Source organism: Gobius niger, assembly GCF_951799975.1.
Source record: "Gobius niger genome assembly, chromosome: 3".
Lineage (NCBI taxonomy): Eukaryota > Metazoa > Chordata > Actinopteri > Gobiiformes > Gobiidae > Gobius > Gobius niger.
In genome coordinates, this window is record NC_136854.1 from 32,262,809 (window position 1) to 32,287,062 (window position 24,254).

Genomic DNA, 24,254 nt, shown 5'->3' on the forward strand with positions numbered 1-24,254 from the left:
CTTCTGCCATACACCCAAGCTCTTGTCTGGACATAAGCCTACTGTCCTACTTCATACTATTACGTTGAGAAATCTATTCTCCAGCTCTTGCTAATACCTTCATTGTATGATATAAAGTGAATGTGTTGTGTGTGTATAGGGTGTGGAGACAATAGAAAGGTTTGCCAAGTGTTATAATTGGACTATTGGGTGAGGTCAGAACATATTTCATTCAAAGCTGACTGTGTTATAGCCACGTCATACACTGGCACTTAAGTCAATGCCATGCCGACAGTGATCCATAGTATCCAAGTATAACAAGCAAAACCTGATCCTGAAAAATGCAGAAGTATATTCTTAGCAAAGACATGCTTAAATATAAACAAATAAAGTACTACATTACATCAGAAGAGGATTTTAGGTTATTTTTAGATGGTAGGGTGTAAGTATTTAGGCTATATGGTGTTCAGTCTTATTTAATTTCAGTCTTATGTGCCCATAGTGTGTGTTTGTTCCTGAACTTCACGTTTCCGACAGCCAACCTGTCATTCAAGTTCTCCTGCCCACATATGAGCCCCATAATGGCACGTGTCGTGAGGACAATGAGTACTCCAGTGACGTGTCAAAAGCTTTATAGTACACGAGAGGAATGTTCAAACTGGATCTGAAAGCAAGACCTTTTCCGGGTACTTTCAACATGTATCAGTTTGTCCTCACACTACCCTCAAAATTAAACTGAACTTTTTGCCTTAATAGTATTATAATTTTTTTAATAGCATTGTATTTTTTGTTGTTATCCATCCATCTTCTTCTGCTTATCAAGTGCTGGGTCATAAAGGCAGCACACTCTGAGACTACCCTAACCCCAGCACCAGCTCAAGAAAAATTGACTGGGTGTGTCAGAGTTTCAAAAGGGTGAAGATAGAGATCCACCTCATTAAAATACTTTGTGAAAAGAAATTTTAAAACAAAAACCGAGGGTGCAAACATCTTAAAATTAGCTTGCAATGCACCCTTTTGCACGTTTGTAGATCCTGGTCTGCTTTCTCCTGGGCTCCAGCTCCAGCAGGAGAGACCCCATAGTTCCTTGAACGTGTCCTCAGTCGTTCCAGGGGTCTCCTTCTGATACCTCCCCCCCATACGTAATCAAACTATACATAAATAATAAAGGAACATATTTAACTGAATATACAGCTGTATAAAAACACCTCAGATTTTCTTTTAAGTAAAAACCATTCAGACAGAGTTCGCGTCTCATAATTTATTAGTATTTACATTAGACACAATCCACATGGACATGATGAGAGAATAGAAACATGAGGCATGAAAATATGACTCAAAGTTTTGAGACAGAAGCCAATCTGTCACAGTGGCTCAGTGGCGCTTGATTGCAGCTTCAATCAGAGCATACTGTTGTTGTGTCCTTGGGCAAGACACTTCGGCCGCCATGCATCTAGTGTCTATGTGCACGGACATATGAAGAAGTGGGTGTTTGTGAGAGTGAATGCGAAACGAAGCAAATTAGCCATGTGTGTGTGTCTGTGTGTGTATTTATGATCCACATGACTACACTGAGGAGCATAGCCTACTAACTAATCCCTGGGGTTACATAACCACAAAGCAGAATCTAACTCCAAGTAAAGCTAAAGCTAAAAGTAGCATACGTACTTAACACAAAGATAAGGATATGTATTTGCATAGCGCTTTTCACAGACACAAGTCACAGAGCGTTTCTGAAGCTTCCCTGGGGTAGATGGATGAAAACACCGCTCACACTTCACATTTACACTGTACATACAGTGGAGAGTCAAATGCTCTGATCATGAGCCACAGTCGCCTCACAAAGCTCGACTCCTGTCTGCTTCAAGCTGTGGATGTGATATCTCAGAGAGTTTTACTATTTACAAGACCATCGCCTTTAAACTGGTCAACATGAGCTGTACACAGAGCACGTGGTTAAGACTGTATTTTACATTCCAAAAATTATGGCAATGAATGAACAAATAGAACACTTTGGCACAATGAAAGTTCCATTCTTGTAAATAAATATGGAGTTGAGGTTTTGATACAATTTGCCTGTCGCTTACGTGTGCTCGAGGTACTGCTTGAGTAAAGGAGGAAGGGGAAGTTGTTGGAGAAACTTGAGTCTGGATCGACCAATCAGATTCCTGATGTGGATGCGGGACAGTTCACACAGAGTCCGAGGGGAAACTGAAAAAACAACATGGCGTTATTACTGTTTTGTTATGATAAACTATGATAACAAAACAAATAGATTTTTAATTCACATTTATTTAAGGATACATTCTGAAGTCGGCAATCCCAGTCATGAAAACAAGTCTCGCAATTTGACCTTTTCTGGGAAACAAAATTCTCACAAAGACTAGAAAAGTAAATACAATACAATAAAGTAAATCAAATACAATTAAATCAAAATGTGACAAAATATCAAAAAATCAGGTTGTGACCAAAGTAAACAAGTGTGTTTTAAGAAGAGAGTTAAAAACCTTGGTGCAGCCACCGCAAAATCCCTATTCCCTCTGAGCTTTCGATTGGAGATAAATGGACTAAAATTACAAATGAAATATATCCATAACAGCCAGAGTGATGTATTTTGAAGCCACTGCATTTTGCTACTTTGTTCTCATTTTATTTAAACTATAAGGGCACCGTCTGCAAATAATATCCAAAGCATGTTTGTACAACCTTGCAAGAGCCACTGAGTGGTGCCGTAAGGAGTCACAAGGTAGCAATTACTGAAACAACCTTGGGTAAGTTCATAAATTTAGACATAGGGGTGACTATTCACAACATCAGTACTCAGACTACATCAGGCACGGTTGACATTAGTTCCTGGTTTAGCGTTTGTTCAAGACCTAGTTTAGTCACGGGTTAGCTTTGACCAGTTTGAGTGCCTTTTGTCCCTTGTTTTTAAGTTTTATTGTCCTTAATTTAGCTGGTGGGCTGACAAGCTTGTATATTAACAAGTTGTCATGTCTAGCCTATATTTGATCAAATATAGTGTCTTAAAGGGCTTATGTCTGACTTTTTCTTGAATTACAAACAATGTAAAAGGAGACCACTAAATTAACATGTTAGTTGTGGTCCAAACTCATTCCTAACTTTTCTAACATATTTGTAATATCCCAATTCTTCACAGGGACGAGTTTATAGACACATTTCACAATTTGCAGAGTCACTTTTCAGGGTCAATTTCACAGAAATGCTAGAAAACACGCCTGAGGGTTCATTAAATTGATACAAATGCTCCACAATGTTTTCCCACAAATGTCTGAGTTTACAATATACAAAAGGAGGAAAAACTACATTTGTTCCTCAACAAGAATCAGGTGTAGTGTCTTTAAGTGATGCCCTACCATTGTGTGCCTTTAACAGTTGCAGGGCTTTTCCACCTGGGGGCGCCAGCTCCACAGGCCGCAGGTTGTTGCTGTTTCTGAGGTTCACATCTGCACCAAAGTCCAGCAGCAAAGACACCTGCTCCTCACAGTCACTGGCCACAGCCGCGTGGAGGGGCGTGTCCTCTCCTCTGCCTCTATTCACATTGGCACCTAAAGGGTAAACAAGTCATTTAGTCATACAAAACCATAGAATGTCCACACACTATTTCCCATATAAGTGAACTAACTAGTGGTTTGACTCTCACTTCATCATAAACTTATCACAAACAATGCCATAGCGATAGCGGGGCGTAGTAATCCTATACATAGTCTGTATGTTTTGACGTTGATGACCTCTATGTTTTTGAACCCACCTTTGTGCAGCAGGGTCTTGGTGCAGCTTGAGTGTTTGTGTAAACAGCTGATGTAGAGCGCGGAGCCTAAATGAGGCACGTCATAATCAGGGTCCACTCCACGGGACAGAAGGGACTCCAAACACTCTCTGCTGCCTACAAAATAAGGAGCAATTTAAAGGACAAGAGTACTCTAGTATCCAAAACAAAACCAGCAACGTGAATCACAGCTTGGCATTCGAAGAGCGGACGTGATTATTTCAGAGGGAGAGCCCACGCCCATCTCACAGCTTCTTCAATCCTGCCATCCGGAAGAAAACTGCCCCATCTCACAGTATCTACCAGTCCTACCATCAGGGAGGAGACTACGGAGTCTTGATCCAACCCAGTTCCAACTAACTGAAGGACAACTTTCTCTACCAGGCTGTAAAGAGGCTGAACTCTCTAACAGACTATAAATAACAAATACAACACACTTAAAGTAGAGTCAAAATCAGATCCTTATGAAGGTTTTTTGCATTAGAAAATTTGCCGGCTCTTCACTTCTGCTGGACACAGAAGTGGAAAAATTGCACTTGAAGCTTATTACCAGCGATTAGCTGGTATCTTGAAGCTAATGTTAGCACTTGTTCAGGTAGTTGTCGTTAATGAGTTGTTTCCCCCTCTAACAGGACTATCTGTGGGGGTTCCCAAAGATGCCATCTGTATCTATAGTTTCTGTGTTGTTTTGAGAATTTGAGAGTGATTTAATTTGATTATCTGTATGTGTTTTCCACGTGGTAGAATAAGCAATAAAGCCAACTGTACTGACCTGATCTGAATACATTATGCTCAACTTCTGCGTGACTTGGTGGTACCTCTCTTGCAGGCCTCGTGCAGAGCGGACGGGTGGTGGGCGAGTGCGGTTCGGGGGTTGGCTCCGTTTTGCAGCAGCAGCTCGACACAGACTGAGCTGCCCGACGCACAGCTGTTAAAGAGAGGGGTCACACCATCGATGGTCGTCGCATTCACCTGCAGCAACAAAAAACTGAACAAGTTACAGACAGAAACTTACAAAAATAATACACAAAACAATAAACAAAAACGCATGGAAACTATTGTTGTGTCCTTGGGCAAAGCCACTATTGATTAGGGCTGTCAAAGTTATAGCTTTCACTCACGATTAATCGAAAAAAGAAGAAAGAAATTAGTGCATTAATCATGAATGAATCGCAAATTTATCGCATTGTTTTGACCAAATACACTCTTGTATCTGAGCACACACATTACGATGTGTCTGACCTTTTTACATAATGATTTAACCGCGTTCATGTGGAGAAAGTGGCTGTGGGCCAGCCAGAATCCTGCCTTTGAACAGATACAAAAGCAGGCGTGGAGCTGATCAGGCGAGGGAAACATAAGGAGCCCCATCTATAGCAAATAGTGCTAGAATTAGCTCTGACTGAATGAAGTAACAAGATTGCGCTTTGATGTCTTGAGGCCCCGCCCACTGGAGCTCCATGAAGCACAGACCCACGACACAAAGAAAATGACTCTTATTTATCGGCCTATGATTGATTTGATCATTCAAACCTCAATATCAGGCTGTAAATAATAAAACGGCCACGCGTCTGTTTGAAACACATGATTGTGTTGGTGCTTCAGTTGTTTATAAGAAGTCACAATAATAAAGTTTGTCCACAAGAGGTCAGTGTTCAAAGAGAATGAAACAGCTCAGAGACTTCGAAGCTACACACATATTTGCTAGCAAAGCCTCAAAGACAAGGCTTCACTTGCCCATCACTAATCACGACTGTGATTAATTCAATAAAAAATACCTGATTGACAGCACTAGAATTAATATTACCAGCACTTAACAACTCCACCTCTCCGTTTTTAGGCATTTGATTAGACTAGTGTCAACTGTATGAAGTCGGTGCGTTTCTTACATTTGCTCCAGCGTTGATCAGAGCCCTGACACAGGCCACGTGTCCGGACAGACAGGCTTCATGTAGAGGGGTCACATGGTCTATGGTCACGATGTTCACTGGATATCCCTGAAGATGAAGACCGATTAAATCATGCATTTTAGAGTTTAAGAACAAGAGCCAAGTGACGTGATGGCATTCATCGTTCATACTAAAGTAGTCCAGGGAAATGTGAATGGAGAGGCTGGATGTCTTAAGTGGAAGAAGTTTATTACTGCTAATACAGGCCTGGAGACATTTGAACAGTCAATACAGTATTTAGAGCATTGATCATTCATAGTCTGGGGATACTTCCACATGAAGAGAGTTAGATAACCTCGGCCACAAGTCGTATAGAAGGTCGGCGCCAAATGTTCCAGTTTGACAGTAAAATATGATAACGGTCAGTAAATATTTGTGAGGCATATGTGAAGGCCGACTAACTCTATAATTCGTACGGACCTGGTTGAGTAGAGTGCGTAGCGCGAGGAGTCGTCCTTGAGATGCGGCTTCGTGAAGAGGAGAGCGGTCGGCCCACGAACCTGAACAAAATATGTGAAGGAATTAAACTAGGGATAGTCTCGTTTACAAAAGCAGCATGCGACTTTATTTGTGAGATGAGGTTGTGCAAATTGATTTTCACATTTTTCTAGAATATTATTTTCAATCCCTTGTCTTATAAATTGGGACATTAATAAACGGGTATAGACATGGGAAACTCTGCCATCAAACATGTCACAACTATAACATATACCATGAGAAATTATAGTTCTAAATACTAAATCCTGCTGACATTTCCAGTAAGTGAGGGCAAGTTGCATCCGTGCGTCCCACTGACCCAAAAACAGACACGGCATTCCTCCGATAGATATATTTAGTGCTACAGCTTCCTTCACAGCTGAGGTAGCCTTTAGCTCGAGCTTAAAAACATTCACGCTCTTATCATACCCATGTCTCCATCGCCCCATGGTACGTCCAGCCAGTTGTAGACATAAGTCATTTCAGTTCAATAAAAATCTCTCCTGCAGCTTGTGGTTCAATTGACAAAAGAAGAAGAACAAAAGCAACACACTGTCTCGAAAAAAGTAGCATACTAATTAGTAAGAAAGCAGACTTAGCCAGTGGTGTGAACTAACTCATGGGGAAAAGGCTCTGGTAAAACATTAACAAGCCTCTAGATCCAAACCAGAACATGAGCAGTAAACAGCGGCCATTTTGAAAAGGTCATATGCCACAGTGAACACATGATCCCCCTCTCTCCCTTTAAAATCTCGAGTTGCGTGGCCTCTAAATGTAAATATCAATTAGAAAATTCAAATCACATGAGGATATTATCTCTACGGTCTCAGATAGAGGTTTGAATGTTATTAGTATCGAAAGAATTACATAATGTCACAATGCAGGCTTCCACATCTGAGCCTACTCAAATAGAAAATGAAAATAACAACTCTCCTTTCTTTATATTATACACTTTTAAGGTTAATTCTTGTCTATTTTTGTGTGTGTAATTTGTTCATTTGTGATTTATTTGGATATTGTTTGCATTACTTTTTGAAAATGTCAAAGGAGTGGAACAAAACATGTTCAACCAAGCGCTATTCCCAGCTGTAATATACAAATTGAAAGGACTTTGCTCTCAAATTTCTTTTGCTAGGACCTGTAACATGCCACAGCAACTTTTTATGACATACACACTGTTCTCTTTAACTACTTCTATAAAGATCATTGTGATTTGTCTCCATGGGGCCAACATTACAGTACATATGGCATTAAAGCAATTCAAGTATTGATATCTTGTCCTGACTAAATTCTTTACTGAGGCTTTATAATTGAGTTTGCCGTAATGACTTTGCACTATCTATCTGCGCCAACAACTCAATCCGAACAGATTTAGCATTAAACACAACACTGCTTGTGCACTTAGATCCATCTACAGTCAGACTATTCCCTGTTTATGTGGTACTTGCTGCGTTATTACCAATAGTTATTACACATGTATTCACAAGTTACCGCCCACACGAGGCTTACCTTTAGTCTCTTTGCACAAGTACAGCAGTTTATCAGTTATATAAGCCAATGAAGCATAAGATCAAGTGAACTGTTGTTGGTTTCTTTATCTCGATCATGCATTTGTAGGCTATTTTAGAGTATAATATGAGTTCAGTTTTACGTTTCCAAGTAATTCCCCTCTCTTTGATTCATAGGTCTGTCTATATTGAGAATTATGTAATTTTGTTTTTCTTGTTTTCCTTTTGTTGCAACTTACCAATTTAATCATCATTAAGTATTTGCTTCAAGGTTTTCTCAGGTCACAGTCCGCCCCCCTGCAGCAGTAACTCTTTTCACAGCATAAAATCACACTTTCCCAGAGCGCAGTACCGACCTTGGCTGGTCAGGATGCCCCAGCAGGCTTTCTTCGCCTCCCGCTCGTGTCCCGGAGGCGGCTCCCCGGGCTCCGCGCCTCTTTTCCGGGACACCCCGGCAGCTGCAGTCGGTACCTCGGGCATGACGGCTGGCTCTCCCCCCGCAGAGGTGCAGTGTTTTCTGACTCACACGCGCCCAAATTACCGTGATACGAGAAGCGCAGTGGGCACAAAGTGCAGGGGGAGGCGGGGCGTGGGGAGAACGGAGTCCTCCGATTGGCTGCAAGGTGAGACGTGGACAGAATCGAGGGCTCTGATTGGAAAAGAGGGTTTGTTGTTGTTCCAGAACATGCACGTGACTCGCCTCACATGAACGCCCACGTGTTGACCGAGCCAGGTTATTTCTGATGCGCGGACCCCTGCAGTCAGGACGGAAATAGAAACGCACGGACACTGTGGAAGGATTGAGTTTTACACGAAGACAGAGAAAATGTGTAAAGATTAGAGGGATAATTCGACCAATGTCCTAAATATGTTGAATTTACAGCTTAATTGATCATAAAGCTGAATCAGAATCGTTTTTATTGCCATTGTTAGAGAACAGGTAAACAAACCGAAACATGAAACATGAAACATAACATGTACTTTGATAAATAATAAAAATTATTGTTGTTAAATATTAATTGTTAAATTAATATACAACTATGTACATGTAATTATTAGTTAGGTTTGGTTTGGTTTATTATGTTGTTTATATGACACATCTAATGATGTGGTTAGAACAGAGGTAGGTTGAACTGTATTGTAAACTATCAACAGTGTTGGGCAAGTTGCTTTAAAACGGTGATATATTCTGTATTAGTAGTTAAAGCTATAACAATTTTATGTGTTTGTATTACATATTACTGTTTAAGAAATGTAACTGAGTTGCACTATTTTGAGTTAATTCTGAGTTACTTTTGGAAAAATATAAACTTAAAGTAGTTTATCCAAGAAAAACTGCAGTCAAAGAGACCTTTTCCTCTTTCCTCCACTCTTTCGGTTTTGTTTTGATGACGTTAGCTACAAACAACTGCACATCTTATACATCAGTGTCCATTATTTGGGAGGAGTTTGGCTTTTTTTCGTTCTCTACATTTAAATGCACTTGTAACTCGAGTTACTTGAACTGCAATGACTATTATATTCTGGTATTTTCTGAAAGTAATATGTTATATTCATTAGTTTCTGAAAAAAGAAATATATTTTTATATGCTGCCCACAAAACTGACCAAGAATATGGATTAAAATAAGCAAAACAAACACCTATAACATCTATATTCAACTCTAAATTTTGCCAAATTTACACAACCCTTAAAGTTATTACATTCTCCAACTATCTGAACCTCACTGTGGGTTTTATGCAGCACCGGCTCAATCAGTGTTTCAAAGAGGTGCAAATAGACATTATTTTAATACAATGTATATTACATGAATTTCTCCACTGTAAGATCTATGAAGTTTTATCATCTATCTCATCCTATCTTATAATGACATACCTCCATTGTTGTCTGAATCATGTCAGCCAAATATTTGAAGCATCATCCAATCACTGCGCTCAAAAGGCGTTCATTAATAAAGAGATTGTTATCACACAGTGTTGGAGACAAGCCAGAATTTAAGGTAGTCGAGCTTGATTAGGAAAGGCTGTGATTGTGAATATAAAGACTAGAGTTACCAGGAAATAACAAGTCTAGAAGAGATTTATGAATGTAGTGACAGAAGACGTGTCGGTGGTGCCTCTCAGCTGGTTCCTCTCGATGTGGAAGTGTTAGTAGCAGCTCTACTCTGAGCTCCACCCAGGTTACTGTGCTCACAACGCACTTATGGGAGGTCACAAATGTGTCTTCCTGCCAGTGGACACCTATCTGAGGACCTGTAAAGCGAGGCACATCTCATCAGGAGAATGCACCATCAAAAGGAGGTTTATGTATGTGCCTCTTCGGCCTGGGAAACACCTTGGGAGGAGGAGGGGGAGGAACGTATCCTGACTCTGAGGGGAAGTGTGGGTATCTCTGCTTGGACTGCCGCCCGATAAACTTGTCCCCAGATAAGAAGTTGAAGATGGATGCACACATTTGAGTTGTTTTGCGATATTACATCAACAATTGTGTGTGCATTACTATGGAAAAAGTCTGCCAAAAAATGCTTTAGACAAATAGCGTGGAGTTTGATCTTTAAAGGAACAGGCCACCGTTTTTCCATACCGAGATATGTTCTTACCTGAGCTTAGACGAGTTGATACGTACCCGTGCCTGCCTGTGAACTTCACCCCGTTTGAAGCTATAGGAATACATTGGGAGGGGCCAAATGCTAACAACATCTTTAGTCGTTTTGTGTGACTGATGGCACGCACAAAGACCAGACAGGAACCTATCAACCTATTAATTAACCTCTTAACCCCCACTTTAACCGAGCACATTTTCTCCCATTCGGCTTTACCCAAATCTAAAAGCTTCTCGACTGAAGCTTACAGCCTATATGGGCAAGAGTAACGCCTCATGTGAAAGCTAGGACCTACAAACCTCAAGATTTTTCCTTGCGTTGTTGCCATGTTGTTGTCATTTTGTTTGTCTTTTTCGTCACTTTTTGGTAATTTTTTTTGCTTTTGTTGTAACTTTTTTGTTGGTTTTAGTTGGTTTTTAGTTGATTTGTCGCGTTTTGTTGCATTTTTTTTAGCCGCTTTTTTTAAATGTTGTTTTTTGTTGCGTTTTCATCATTGTTTACCTCTTGTTTTCGCCGCTATTTTGACTCTTGTGCTCGGTTAAACTTGGGGTTAAATCGGGTTAAATGTATTCAAATACCAACCTATCCGATGCAGGTGATGACTGTGGACACTAGGGGGCAGCGCAGACGAGCACGCAAACGACGTTACCGCCGATCAGTCTTATAAAAAACTAATTCAGACCCATTTAAAAAATCTAAACGGTTTAACTTTTCATAAAAATGTAGAAATTAGTCAAATTTGTAGCTTTGATATTTGTTTTTCAAATAAATGCACGGAAAACCGCAATTCGCTTCCGCTTACTCACGCTTTGTTGTTTCCGCCTTTTCTCTTTGTCAAGTTAGAATTGTTTACACACAAAACCGGAAATACAATTAAGTAAAGCTTCTTCTATTGTACTTTGCAGACTGATATATTAATGGATCTTATTTATTATCAATTAACGTATGTACAACTTATGCTTATAATCGGTTTATACTGTATTTATAGCGTCCATAAGCCAAAGGTATAAATTCTTAATCCCTTTTATTTTGAAAACCAACCGGATGTATTTCTCTCATGTTACGCTTTGCATGTGATTTACAATCGGCCTCATTCACTTTAGATTTCCGTTCTTCTCATTTTCTGGGATTTTAGGTTTTATTTAAAGATGAACACGGTTTTATCGAGGGCGAACTCGTTGTTTGCCTTCTCCCTGAGTGTTATGGCGGCCCTGACTTTCGGCTGCTTCATCACGACGGCGTTTAAAGACAGAAGAGTTCCTGTGGACATACACGTCTCCAGAGTCATGCTGTAAGAACCGCCGCTCTCGACAGCTGTCTGCGAATAAACCCCTGTGCATGCGCGATACATGTAGATTTTTCATGATATTTGGCGTTATTATTTGATTTTGAGCCCATGTTGTGACCCTGCTTTATGTTAGATGTGCACAGGACGCGTAGCAGATAAGAAGTTAGCCCAAAAATGTAGCATAGCTTTTCATAGGGCCAAAGGAATAGGGCATATTCATGGATAAGTCACCGATTAGGCTGTATATTTAACGAAACAAATGCATGTGGCATAGTAAGGTACTCACAGAGGCCAGTAGTACTTTGTTACATTGAGTAATTATACCTCTTAGAGTAGTTTAACCATATTGTACTGTTTACTTCTACTTGAGTAGTAATAATGATGAAATATCTCTTACTTGAGTAATAGTTTTTCGTTCCTCAGTGAGTAAATCTGTCAAAAGCTTTTGTTTCTCATAAATTATGTATTTGCTGAATCGTTTTACGCTCAAACTGTCTTTTCTCCCCCGACGTAAGTGATTATTTTGGTCACTACTTTTGACTTCTTCTTCTTCTCGAGCAAAATGATTTAAAAGTAAAGCTACTCTTACTTAGTACTACTAAGCTTATCCCGTCAGTGACTTCAAGTACTGTGTGTCCCTCAATTAAACTGTTTGCCGAAACTAGATTTCACATTGATTTTAAACTATATTTGAGCCGAGTCACATAATTATGGTTGTAAAACACTGTATGAATTAATGGAGAAAATGTGCAATATTAATCTTAATTGAATTTTCTCTCATTTTTGTGACTCACAGGAAAAATGTCGACGACTTCACCGGCCCCAGAGAACGCAGCGACTTGGGTTTCATCACATTTGACCTCTCGGCTGATATCCTTTTGATCGATATTTGTTTTCATTGATTGATTTTTGTCTGTTGGGACAATAGACATAATGTTAATAGACCGTCATTACTCACTCCTCCCCGTTTGACAAAATAACTACGTTCAAGGGGGAAATCATGGCGGATTTACAGACTCCTCCTCCCCAGCTTTGACGTAGCATGTTCCTAAAAAGGGCATAAGGGCGGGATCATCATTGTAGACTCGGTCCTTGTGTGACGTCATAGCCGCGCAGCGCCAATGCTAACAGTCCGGGCCTCATTAGTACGAGATTTCTAAATATGTTCTTACGAAAACCAGCCTGGTCCCTTTAACAGTGCCTAACCCAGTGTTATCACAGGAGCAATATCTAGCTGTAGAAAGTAAAAAAAAAAAATTAGGCCCCCAACCTCTGGAACTCACTCCCCATCCACATCAGAAACTCAGACTCACTGGCCACCTACAAAAAACAGCTCCAAACTCGCTTGTTTCAGCTCACCTACAATAGCTCTCCCATCTTTGTTAGTTTGTCTCATTTTCGTCTTTGAGTTCCTTGAAAAGCGCTATATAAGACTTATGTATTATTATTATTATTATTATTATTATTATTACAATTGTTAAGAACGTGTCTAAAGTCCAATGCTATGCAATGTAAAACTAGCTTGTTCTGCCGCCACTATATGGAGGTGCTACAGCAATGGCCTATGTCGGCCCCTAGCGGCGGCGGCGTGAATCTCTGCTACAAGTGGCCATTGGTTGGGACTTGGGAGATCCTGGAGCCGATGTTGCCCCTCTGGGCCTTCGACTGTTAACAAAACATGGTTACTACGCATGATTATGAGGATATGAGGTTACTTTTTAAATTAACTATTGCTTGGGCAACCGAGAGCTTATACAGACTTTTTTTTTTTCTTCACTTCTAGTTTTTCTCTTTAACTTTGATCACATTTGCAGCCAATTTTTGACTGGAACGTAAAACAGCTGTTCCTCTATCTCTCTGCGGAATATGCAACAAGGAACAATGTAAGTCACGCCTGTTTGTTGACAATAACTACTCATTTTAATTATTAAACTCCTTTTTTTTTCCCTGACAAGTGAAATGAGTCATTTATGTGGTATGAAAAGGTGATTGTTTTGCTCTCCCTGTCAGGCGTTGAACCAGGTGGTGCTGTGGGACAAGATTGTTCTTCGAGGAGAAAGCACCAAACTCATCCTCAGAGACATGAAATCCAAATACTTCTTTTTCGATGATGGAAACGGACTGAGGTAAAATGCAGAATTCTTGTCACTGTGTAAAGTACTACAGTGACCAAAATAGAGGTGGGCAATATATCGTCTACAAGATTATGTTTAAATCGCTGTTTGGAACAAGTTGCAAAAACAGCAGCTAAAAAATAAGAAATATATACTATACACATTTTCTCCAGTTTGGCTTAACGCAAATCTAGAAAAAAATAAGCACCAAAGCAGCGACGTAAACGAGGGTGAAAAAGCAACAAAAAAGTTACAAAAGAGCGACAAAATGGAAAAAAAAAATCAGAAAAAAGCTACAAAAAATGTACAAAAACAACCACAAAACAACAACAAAAGAGCGACATAAAAGTGCCATAAAAAGAGACAAAAACACGGCACAAACGTGACAAGAAAGTTGTAATCAGTTTCTTTCAAATGAGGCGTTCAGTCAAGAAGCTTTTTAGAAACTAAACAAAACTTTGACGTTTGCCTGCACATTTTTGCCTTTTCCTGATGAAAAATGTTCGCTTCATCATTATCGCCCCAAAAAAATGTTTTCAATATCGCCTTCCCTAGATCAAAACCATCATTGTGTTATTGAGACGCTGCCCCGTGTCCCTCGTCTGGTCTCTTTGCAGAATTTACAAATATAACTTTTACAATTGTCACAGTTAGTTTTCAAAGGTTGCCAGGTGACATTATATTGGGCAGAATGTTGTAATTTTTGAATGATAAACGCTCCAATCTTAGACCTTTAGTGCGGCTCTTTCTGTGTGAGTGGGAGAAGAGGCAGGGGCGGACTGGCCCTATGTCCATTCTGGACGAGCACAGAAGGGCCACCGGTCCCGCCTCAACCGAGCTTTACCCAAATCTAAAAGCTATAAAGAAAAGCATCAAAATAGCGACAAAAAGAGGATGGAAAGTCAACAAAAACATGAGAAAAACACGGTCAAAAAATGATAGAAAAAATTATTTAAAAAAACAACAAAAATATGACAAATGTGGCGACGTGATGAAAATTTTCCATCACTTTTGTAGGTCTTAGCTTTCAAATGAGGCGTTACATTGTTGCTCTCCAGTCGAGAAGCTTTTAGATTTGGGTAAAGCCCAGTATAAAAAAACATGAATCTAAAAGGAATTCCGTGGAGTATGTTGCACCACAAGGTTCAATTTTGGGACCATTATTATTTATTATTTATATTAATGATTTTGCTTCTGTTTCTACGACCACCTTTCATGCTCTTTTTGCTGATGATATCAATCAAAAAAATAATAATAAAAAGCCGAATTGGGGAAAATGCACTCGTTAGTATTAAGGCGGGGGGTAAGAGGTTAAAATATGTATTTGTGGAAGTGTCACAATTACGCTAATTTGGGCCAGGCTGGTCAGAGTCCAGGGCTGTTTTTCAGTCCCAGTCCGCCCATAGGGGTGGGTCATCAGAGGAGCATAGAGGCTCAGTAAACTAATTAAAGTACTAGAATGAATTGGAAATGACTGCTGCGCTGTGTGTCTCTTGATTCAGCCGGTCCCAAACCTGTTGAAACCACTGCTCCATAAGGAAAATAAAGCACATTCAGGAATATGCTTGTCTTGTCTCCACAGGGCGAATAAAAACATCACACTGACTCTCTCCTGGAACGTGGTGCCGAACGCTGGAATCCTGCCCCTAGTGGCCGGACACGGACACGTCAGCCTGCCTTTCCCAGAATCCTACGAAACCACCAGGAGCTACTAAACTACTACTGTTATCCAAACGATTTCAACTCATGACTGTAAAAGTATCTGAAACAACAAAGGAAGACGCTTTGTACGATGTTTTTTCTGTCAAAAGATGTGAATAATTTTGGTTTGTTAAAAGCTCAAACTATGTGTTACAATAGTACGTTTGTTTCATTTTCTGATGTTTTGAAAACTTTTGTATTCTGCATATTATACAGTATGTTTACTGTTTGTCAATACTCGTTCCACAGATGGACAAATGGTACCACCGAAGTGAAATAAATCATGAGCGAAGATAAATGATTGTATGTTTTCAAATTACTATCAAACTAATGTATAGTATATTCTACAAATTATGGATATGTTTGTACCTTCACAAAATGTTGAAGTTCATCCTGACAATGAAGGATGGGGCTGCAAACACCAACTGCGGGAACTACTCAGAAAATGGTAATGGAGGGGGTGCTGCATGACTGGGTAAAAAGAAACCACATTAACTTAAAGGGGCTAGATGCAAGTTGGCCATGTTATACTCACTACTGCCACCCCAGGTCATACGACTTTTTGAGTGACAGTGCAGGATTGTAGAGGCAGTTGTGGTGAACAGGTCTGGGCTGATTCTGCACATTAGGACATTGTTGGAACATGTAGGGGGAGGAAAATACATCATTTTAACATTTTTAAACTCTGTATAGTCCCTTTACGAAAGCTGTCCACCTTTCTATATTTAGTCCTGTTTTTGCAGTCACCTGTAGCTCTCGAGTCCAAACTTCAACCTTGATCAGCATTCTTATAGTTGGTTTTGTTGTTCCTGCTAGTATACTAGTGTGAAACCACACATGAAAAAACCCCTGAACCACATGAAACTGTGGGCTGGCGATTTGACTCAATTCACTCTTTTTTACTTTACTTTTATATCTTATATTGACTAAGACACTGGAAACTGGTTCTATGACTGCATTTATTTCTGTTAAGTTGCAATTCCTGTTATATTTGCGGTTTGTCTTAAAATCAAGATTCGGGTCTCAGAGCAAATGTTCAACAAAGTCAGTAAATAAAATCAAATGAGTGAAAAAACACATGAATTGCTTAACTAGAACAAGAGTCACATGGAGTTGGAAAATCTAAGAATTTTATTTAGTTTCAGACAAGGGAATGGCAAGGCAAGTTTATTTGTAGAGCACAATTCATACACACATACAGCCAGATTAGTAAAACCAAACACGTTTATACTTGAATGTATTGTTGCCTCTCGGGTGTGTATGTTGTATTTGTTCAGTGTTTTTCTCACTTTTTCAAACATATCTTCAGGGAGAAAACAGAAGCCCCAGAATCAGACCCAGAGAGATGTAGACTCCCACTCGACCCCTCTCTATCTGCTGGGCACTGATGGACCCAGAAGTTGCCCCAGGAGACGGGTCTTCTGTAGTAAACAAAACAAAACACATTTTCACTTCACTTCACTTTATTTCATGTCCCCGATAGGGCAATTAGTTTTGCAGCACAAGATACATAAAAATAGATACATAAAAACAGACAAGAACAATAAAAATGCATTCATTCACCAGTTCAGACAAGATGCCGAAGTGCAAAACCTTACAACAGAACAAGAGAATACAACAACTTTTTTTCCCTCACACTGAATTTGGTGCCTGTAAACTCCTTTTATACTCAGCGTTTAGAGTGGAGATGGCTACAGGTATGAAGGAATATTTGTATCTGTTTTTCCCCACCAATGGAGCCCTAAGCCTCGAACCAGAAGGCAAGTAACAGAATTCACCATGAAGAGGATGAGCATCATTAGCCAGAATACTCAGAGCCTTCCGCGTCACCTGTCCAAAATACAGGTCCGAAAGTGGAGTCTGAGGAGCTCCCAGAATCTTAGCACTCAAATTTACAATTTTGCTGAGTGAGTTTTTTGCTTTGATGTTAAGGTTACCAAACCAACACATCATAGAAAACGTTAGCACTGACTTGACACAAGATTTATAAAACAGTCTCATTATGGTCCTGTCCACATGAAAGTAAGCCAGTTTCCGGAGGCAAAACAGGTGCTGCTGCCCTTTCTTACACAGCTTCTCTGTGTTTTCATTAAAGTTGAGCCTGTTGTCAATCAGCGTCCCCAAATATTTGTATATTTTCCCACAAGCTCCACATTTTGACCCTTGATCGCAGTGGCTTGAGGTGATGTGACCTTCCTCCGAAAATCAATAGACATGTCTTTAGTCTTAGCAACATTTAGTTGCAAGAATGAGTCATCACACCACCGTATCATGTCCTCAACAACAGGACCATGCTCCTTTTCATCACCGTGCAGAAGACTAATTATGACAGAGTCATCTGCAAATTTAAGTATGTGGCGATTCTCATGGCGGCTGCGACAGTCATTTGTGTACAAAATATACAGAAGTGGGGACAGAACACAGCCCTGGGGTGATCCAGTGGAGGAATACAAGACATCAGATAAACTTTAAATGAACGCGATATCTGAACGAGACGCTGCGTGATCTGAGTCTACTCTCGTTGTTCTCTGCATGTGGAAGGTCGGATTGACTTCAGACTTTTTTCCTCCGCCCCCGTTGCGCCGGCTACTCTCACCGATCATCCAGGCGAGCCGCAACGGCATCTTAAACACACCTATTTTTACACCAGCGCTCATTGACGTAGAGGCACAACCCCCGCCCTGGGATTTCCCAGTGACAGCTGCGTCACGGTCGAGGCGGAGGGGTTCCCCGAAGTTGTCCAATGTCAAATTTGGTTGCAAGTCACCATCCGTAAGCCAGGACTCCGTAATAGCCAACAGGCACACATCCCTGAATTCCTGTTGAAACCGTACATGAGCCTGTAGCTCGTCCACTTTATTCCTGAGTGATTGTGCATTCATTCAGGATTCAGGATCATAGACGGCAGGGGAATTCTATTCAAGCGCTGTCTCCGCAGCCGCTGGCGCGCGCCGCCCCTTTTGCCCCGCTTCCTCAATTTGCGAGGAACCGCGTTTTGAGAGTTAAAGTGTTCAAATAGGTCAATACTCCGCAAAAGATCCGAAATATGGTTGGCAGGGGATGAGTTTTCCCATTTAAGAAGGGGTTCTCTGCTGTACTGGATACGCGTTGATTCCTCAGTAAGAGGCCTGAGACTCTGCGCGGCATGGTACACAGTCCACAGCAGCAAAAACAGTACCATAAACTCCATTTCCCCGACACTCCTCCAAACAACCAACGCAAGTTTCTCTGCCACGACTCAGTCAAGTTAGAAGCACTGCCATCGACACCCTGGCATCCAAAACGGGATCATTTATTCCAAAAGAGAAGAAAAACGAGACAGACATTCCTTTGCTGCAGGTCGCTGCACGAGCACGCCCTCAGTATTTTACATAAATAGGTACATTTGTACACTGGCGTTTAAACATGAGCTGAGTTTATTCATTTATTTATATTATCAAGCATTATTTGACTGGCTTTTGGGAAACAATTTGGTGCCATCTTTAAAGTGTTAACAACAGCAGTGCCTTCAAAGATATTTGGTGTAGGAAGTCTAATATGTATCTTTCAAATATAGAGGGCGAATGGTAAAAAACCCTCCACACAAATGCTACTCAAGTAAAGTGCAGATGCCCAACTTTTACTGACCACCTCTGGTAAATTCCTACTGTCATTCCTGGGCACTTTTACTCCATTATCGTGAATAAACATCCTCAAGTAACCTACGAATAGATCTGGGTAAAAAAAGAAATAAATGAGGGCACTATTTTCCAAGTCTTTCCAAGACTTGTCTATTTAAGAACAGGGATAATAATTAATAATAATTAATTATATGTATAATGCAGTTCTGCTTGGAAATAACAGTAGCCTCAGTCATCCAGGTGCTCCAGTTGTTTTATTTTTTACAACATTATCTAAAGAACATACGAGCCTTTCCAGATCATTTAGTCTTAATGCTGTGTTAGGGTAAGGGTTAAAACTATCATGGAATGAAATACATTTGGTGTGATAATGTTTCCATGTAATTACACCACGTCTTTACACTTGTACTGCTGTACTTCAATCTATAACTGAGCAGTAAAGTAACTGTTACATAGTTTCTCAGTGTTTCTAAAGTGGGAACTATTAAGTATATGGTTTTATTATTATTATTGTGGCGACGCTGGTACAGTTGTAACTTGTTTGGCATACTTGTTAACTCTCCCGATTTGCGTGGGAGACTCCCGATTTTTACCCCTATCTCCCGCGGTGCTCCCGTGCAGTCATTTCTCCCGCGAATCTCCCGATTTTACAGTGAAGGAAACAAGTAAGATTGGGGGGATACGTTTGCATGATCTGGCCACCCTGTCCTTTAGAGGAATCACTCCTTTGCCGCTCTGTCAGCGCTCTACTCAGTGCTGATTGAGTAGTTATTCATTTAGACTCGCCACAGCCGCTGTTGGAGACAACGGCTGTTTCCCAACAGGGGTTATGCGCAAACCACTTCCGCATTCCGATAAGTGAGTAAATCACTTCCGGTTACCATGTTATTTAATAGGAGCAAGAACTTTTTAGCAGCTGAAAACACTGTCACTTGTTTTACACTTTGGAAAACGGGTCAAAATAGCTCCACTACGTAGAGCTACACATTCTTAGCTGCTCAAACGAGAGATTCCAGGAGTAAAAGTTGCGTATTTATTGAATGCTAACGCTTGTGGACCCGTAGCTATCATTAAGCTAGCTTTAGCCGCCTCACCCGACGCACTTTATTTAAATTCATGTACTGCCCACGGACGTGTATTTGCATCGTCTGTGATCACAAACAATACACAAGAGCCAGTTTTAATAAAGTATATTCAACAGGAGACTTCAAACTGACGTGTTATTGATGTAACCGGACTGTTACGATGCTGTGGCTGTTCTTCTGTAGATACATTAAGCCACATCTGCTTCGCACGTTGTGCCTTTACCGTGCGCGGTCCGACAGGACAAGGCCTGCAGCTCACACACAGCCGCGCGCGCACCAATGGCCGCTGGCTGCCCTGCTTTTTGACCACAAACGTGGGGGCCGCCATTGCTCCGCCGTTGCTGCAGTACCTCCATATCACCGCTAGGCCCCCATTGAAAAGCATTGGACTTTAGACACGTTAAAAACTACTTTAAAGCCTGGTTTCAATTGTTTCAACGCTAGACTAGGCTAGATCTTCCTCCTGAGATAACGCTGGGTTAATAACAGTATATGAAACCAGGCTGGTTTTCGTAATATGATTTTTTGAAATCTCGTATTTAACGAGGCTCGGACTGTTAGCATTGGAGCAGCGCGAGCTACACGTCACGCAAGGGCCGAGTCTACGGTGAAAATCCCGCCCGTATGTCCTTTTTAGGAACATGCTTCGTCAGAGCTGGGGAGGAGGAGTCTGTAAATCCGCCATGAATTGCCCCACGGCCGTGGTCATTCTGGTAAACGGGGAGGAGTGAGCATAAGACGTCCATTATTTTCTACAGTCTATGGCGCGCACCCACGCTTTTAATTGATTGACTGCGGAATTCTTCCGCAGTCAATTATTGGTTTTCATGTTCTTTATTATTATTCCTCTTCCATCTTTTTCCCGATTTTCTCCAGCTTTCAGCACCTTCATGCTTTGTGCAATTTATGCAAGTTATGCATCAAAACGTTCCGCATGTTGAGGAGAAGGGTGCTATTACTTTTGGGACTTCTGCAATTTACGTTTTTTCCGCAATCGGCCAAAATGTCGGAGATTTTTCCCATTGACTTATAATGGGGCTGCCGCAAATCCATGCTTTTCTGCACTTTTTTCTGCATTTTATGCAATTTCTGCACTTTGTGCATGTTCAGCTTATGCAACTTGTGGGTTTTGAGAAAAAATTGGCCTTCTGCAGTTTTCCAGTTTTTTTATACGAGAGTTTGAAATTTTTGCATTGGTGTGTATGGGGAGAATCCAGCCAATGGGGAGACTCCAGGACTTTCAGCCATTTGTGCAGCTTCTGCCAATCAAGCACTGAGGCCATTTCAACAGTTTGACCAGTTTATGGAATTTAAAAAGTTTATGCAATATTAATAATTTATGCAAATTGACCATTTTATGCATTTTAAAGTGTTTATGCAACTTAAGAGTTTATGCCATTTAGGATTTATGAATTTTAAAGAGTTTATGCAATTTCTGCATTCGCTTCCCGCAATTCCGCAGTCAATCGCAATGGCGCAGCCATTGCATTTCTAGTTTAATTCGAAATTATTACCAAGAAAATAACAGTATGTACATTCTCAGTCATCCAGGTGCTCCAGTAATTTTATTTTTACAAAACTGTCTAAAGAACATACGAGCCTTTCCAGATCATTTACAGTCTTAATGCTGTGTTAGGTAAGGGTTAAAACTATCATGGAATGGAATACATTTGGTGTGATAATGTTTCCATGTAGTTATTAGACACTTGGACTGCTGTACTTCAATCCTATAACAGAGCAGTAAAGTAAATGTTACATAGTTTTTCAGTGTTTCCAAAGTGGGCACTATTAATTATATGGTTTTATTATTATTGTGACGACACTGATACAGTTGTTTGCTCTAAACTGTTGTGTGTTGTCGTTTTGTTTGCTGTGTGTTAACTGGACCTCGTGTCTGAAATAAAGGTTTGATATTTACCAGGAACTTTTTGCAGCCGCTCAGTTACGTTCAGTTTAATGGTGACAATGTTTTCCTTGTTGTTAGGGAAGGTCTGGAGATGATAGGTTTTGCTGTCCTTCATCTGAGCACTTGTTAAGATGATAGATCTGGTCCCAGAGTCCCAGTAGATGCGGTTGTTTTGCACACTGACCAGTCCATCCTCCAAGTTCAGTAGAACTGCTTTATTATCATCGGTGAGGATATGTAGGCCTATGCCGATGTCCACTCCACTGGCTAAGGTAACGTTGTCTCCTTCTGTCGCGGTTATCTCTTCAGACTGAACGGGTGCAGCCTTCACTAAAAGAGAAAAGACAAGAAGAAAATGCTTTAGTTTAAATCAATTCTCATCAGAACACGCGTTTTTGCCTCATGACAGTTAAGATAAGATAATCCTTTATTGATCTCACAACGGAGAAATTCACTTGTTACATTCGGCATTCAATATGTAAATGCAAAAATCTCAAGGGCCGGAATTATAACAATAAGGAAATAATACTAGAAATGCAATGGCTGCGCCATTGCGATTGACTGCGGAAATGCGGGAAGCGAATGCAGAAATTGCATAATCAAATTTGCATAAAGTGGTAAAATGCATGAATGGGTTACTTTGCATAAATTATGCAAATTGCATAAACTCTTTAAAATGCATAAATCCTAAATGGCATAAACTCTTAAGTTGCATAAACGCTTTAAAATGCATTAACTGGTTAAATCCCATAAAGTGGTTAATTTGCATAAATTATGAATATTGCATAAACTTTTTATATTCCATAAACTGGTCAAACTGTTGAAAGTGCTTGATTGGCAGAAGCTGCACAAATGGCTGAAAGGCCTGGAGTCTCCCCATTGGCTGGATTCCCCCATACACACCAATGCAAAAATTTCAAACTCCCGTATAAAAAAACTGGAAAACTGCAGAAGGACATTTTTTCTCAAAACCCACAAGTTGCATAAGCTGAACATGCACAAAGTGCAGAAATTGCATAAAATGCAGAAAAAAGTGCAGAAAAGCATGGATTTGCGGCAGCCCCATTATAAGTCAATGGGAAAAATCTCCGACATTTTGGCCGATTGCGGAAAAACCGTAAGTTGCAGAAGTCCTAAAAGTAATAGCACCCTTCTCCTCAACATGCGGAACGTTTTGATGCATAACTTGCATAAATTGCACAAAGCATGAAGGTGCTGAAAGCTCTAGAAAATTGGGAAAAAGATGGAAGAGGAATAATAATAAAGAACATGAAAACCAATAATTGACTGCGGAAGAATTCCGCAGTCAATCAAATAAACAAAAATAGGATAAAAATGAGAACAGTTGCAACAAAGACCCAACTTTAATTTCAAGATAGGGCATGTCGGCTATATCCATCCACCACTAGAGGCCGCGCATCTTTTGTCAAACGGCGTTGATGGTGACAAATGACCATGCCCCTGACTGAGTAGGCTACCTATAGATTTCAAATTGGCGAACCACAATTTTCCTCACACCGTATGATTCCCTACACGTAATTACGCTTTCCAACTGCAAGCTTTCAGACAAAAACGTAAAGTAGGCAAACAGACAGCCATGTTTTCTATCACAAACACTGTTGTTAAAAATAATAATCAGCATCATCAGCATCAGCATCATAAGAAAATAAAAACGTTCTCAATCTTCTCTCTCTACAATCTCCATGTGCTCCAGGGTTCGCTATAATAGCAACAACTCACCCCCGCAAAAGGCTATCACCAAACTCCAAATCAACGCGAAATTCATCTTTAGTGGAGACATTGACGACTTGTCTTTTCTGGTGGACAGTCTACAGTGAGTAGCTTCAGTTCCTTCCTTTCTTAAACGTGAAATCTGCCCCGCCTCATCTTGGCTGCTGATTGGGAAACACCACAGGTCACAAACATCGAGTGAGGCTGACTGCAGTGATGTATACTGTGGGAGCCTGAGTACTGATACTGTAGGTAAAAGCCCTTTTGTGTGAATGGGGGTGGAGGGAGGGAGGGTTTTTTGGGTTGGTGCACTACCTGTAAGTGTATCTTGTGCTTTTATGTTGAATGAATAATAAAAATAATAATAAAAATAAAAATAAATAAATAAATACAGCCACTCCTGTGGCAGTAGCAGCTCGTTTTGTGGTGCAGAATTTAAAAAAAAAAAAAAAAAAAAAACACACCGAGTGAGGCATCTATTATAAAACGGAGGTTAGTATGCATT

The 24,254-nt window shown here is 40.4% G+C and overlaps 2 protein-coding genes across 2 annotated transcripts; one reads left to right on the plus strand and one right to left on the minus strand.

The window, feature by feature from the left end:
* Positions 1 to 1,237: 1,237 nt before the first annotated feature.
* LOC306961168 (ankyrin repeat and SOCS box protein 5-like) lies at positions 1,238 to 8,478 on the minus strand. The gene is made up of 7 exons (XM_079553791.1): positions 8,060 to 8,478; positions 6,139 to 6,218; positions 5,659 to 5,766; positions 4,588 to 4,741; positions 3,752 to 3,886; positions 3,357 to 3,548; positions 1,238 to 2,190 (listed from the first exon to the last, which is right to left on the minus strand). Exons 1-7 carry the CDS (start codon positions 8,181 to 8,183, stop codon positions 2,063 to 2,065), a joined length of 921 nt encoding a protein of 306 aa, XP_079409917.1. The 5' UTR covers positions 8,184 to 8,478; the 3' UTR covers positions 1,238 to 2,062.
* A 2,895-nt stretch (positions 8,479 to 11,373) lies between these two features.
* Positions 11,374 to 15,702, plus strand: spcs3 (signal peptidase complex subunit 3). Its single transcript, XM_079553993.1, has 5 exons — positions 11,374 to 11,595; positions 12,389 to 12,479; positions 13,407 to 13,475; positions 13,603 to 13,718; positions 15,289 to 15,702. Exons 1-5 carry the CDS (start codon positions 11,453 to 11,455, stop codon positions 15,419 to 15,421), a joined length of 552 nt encoding a protein of 183 aa, XP_079410119.1. The 5' UTR covers positions 11,374 to 11,452; the 3' UTR covers positions 15,422 to 15,702.
* The last annotated feature ends 8,552 nt before the right edge of the window (positions 15,703 to 24,254 follow it).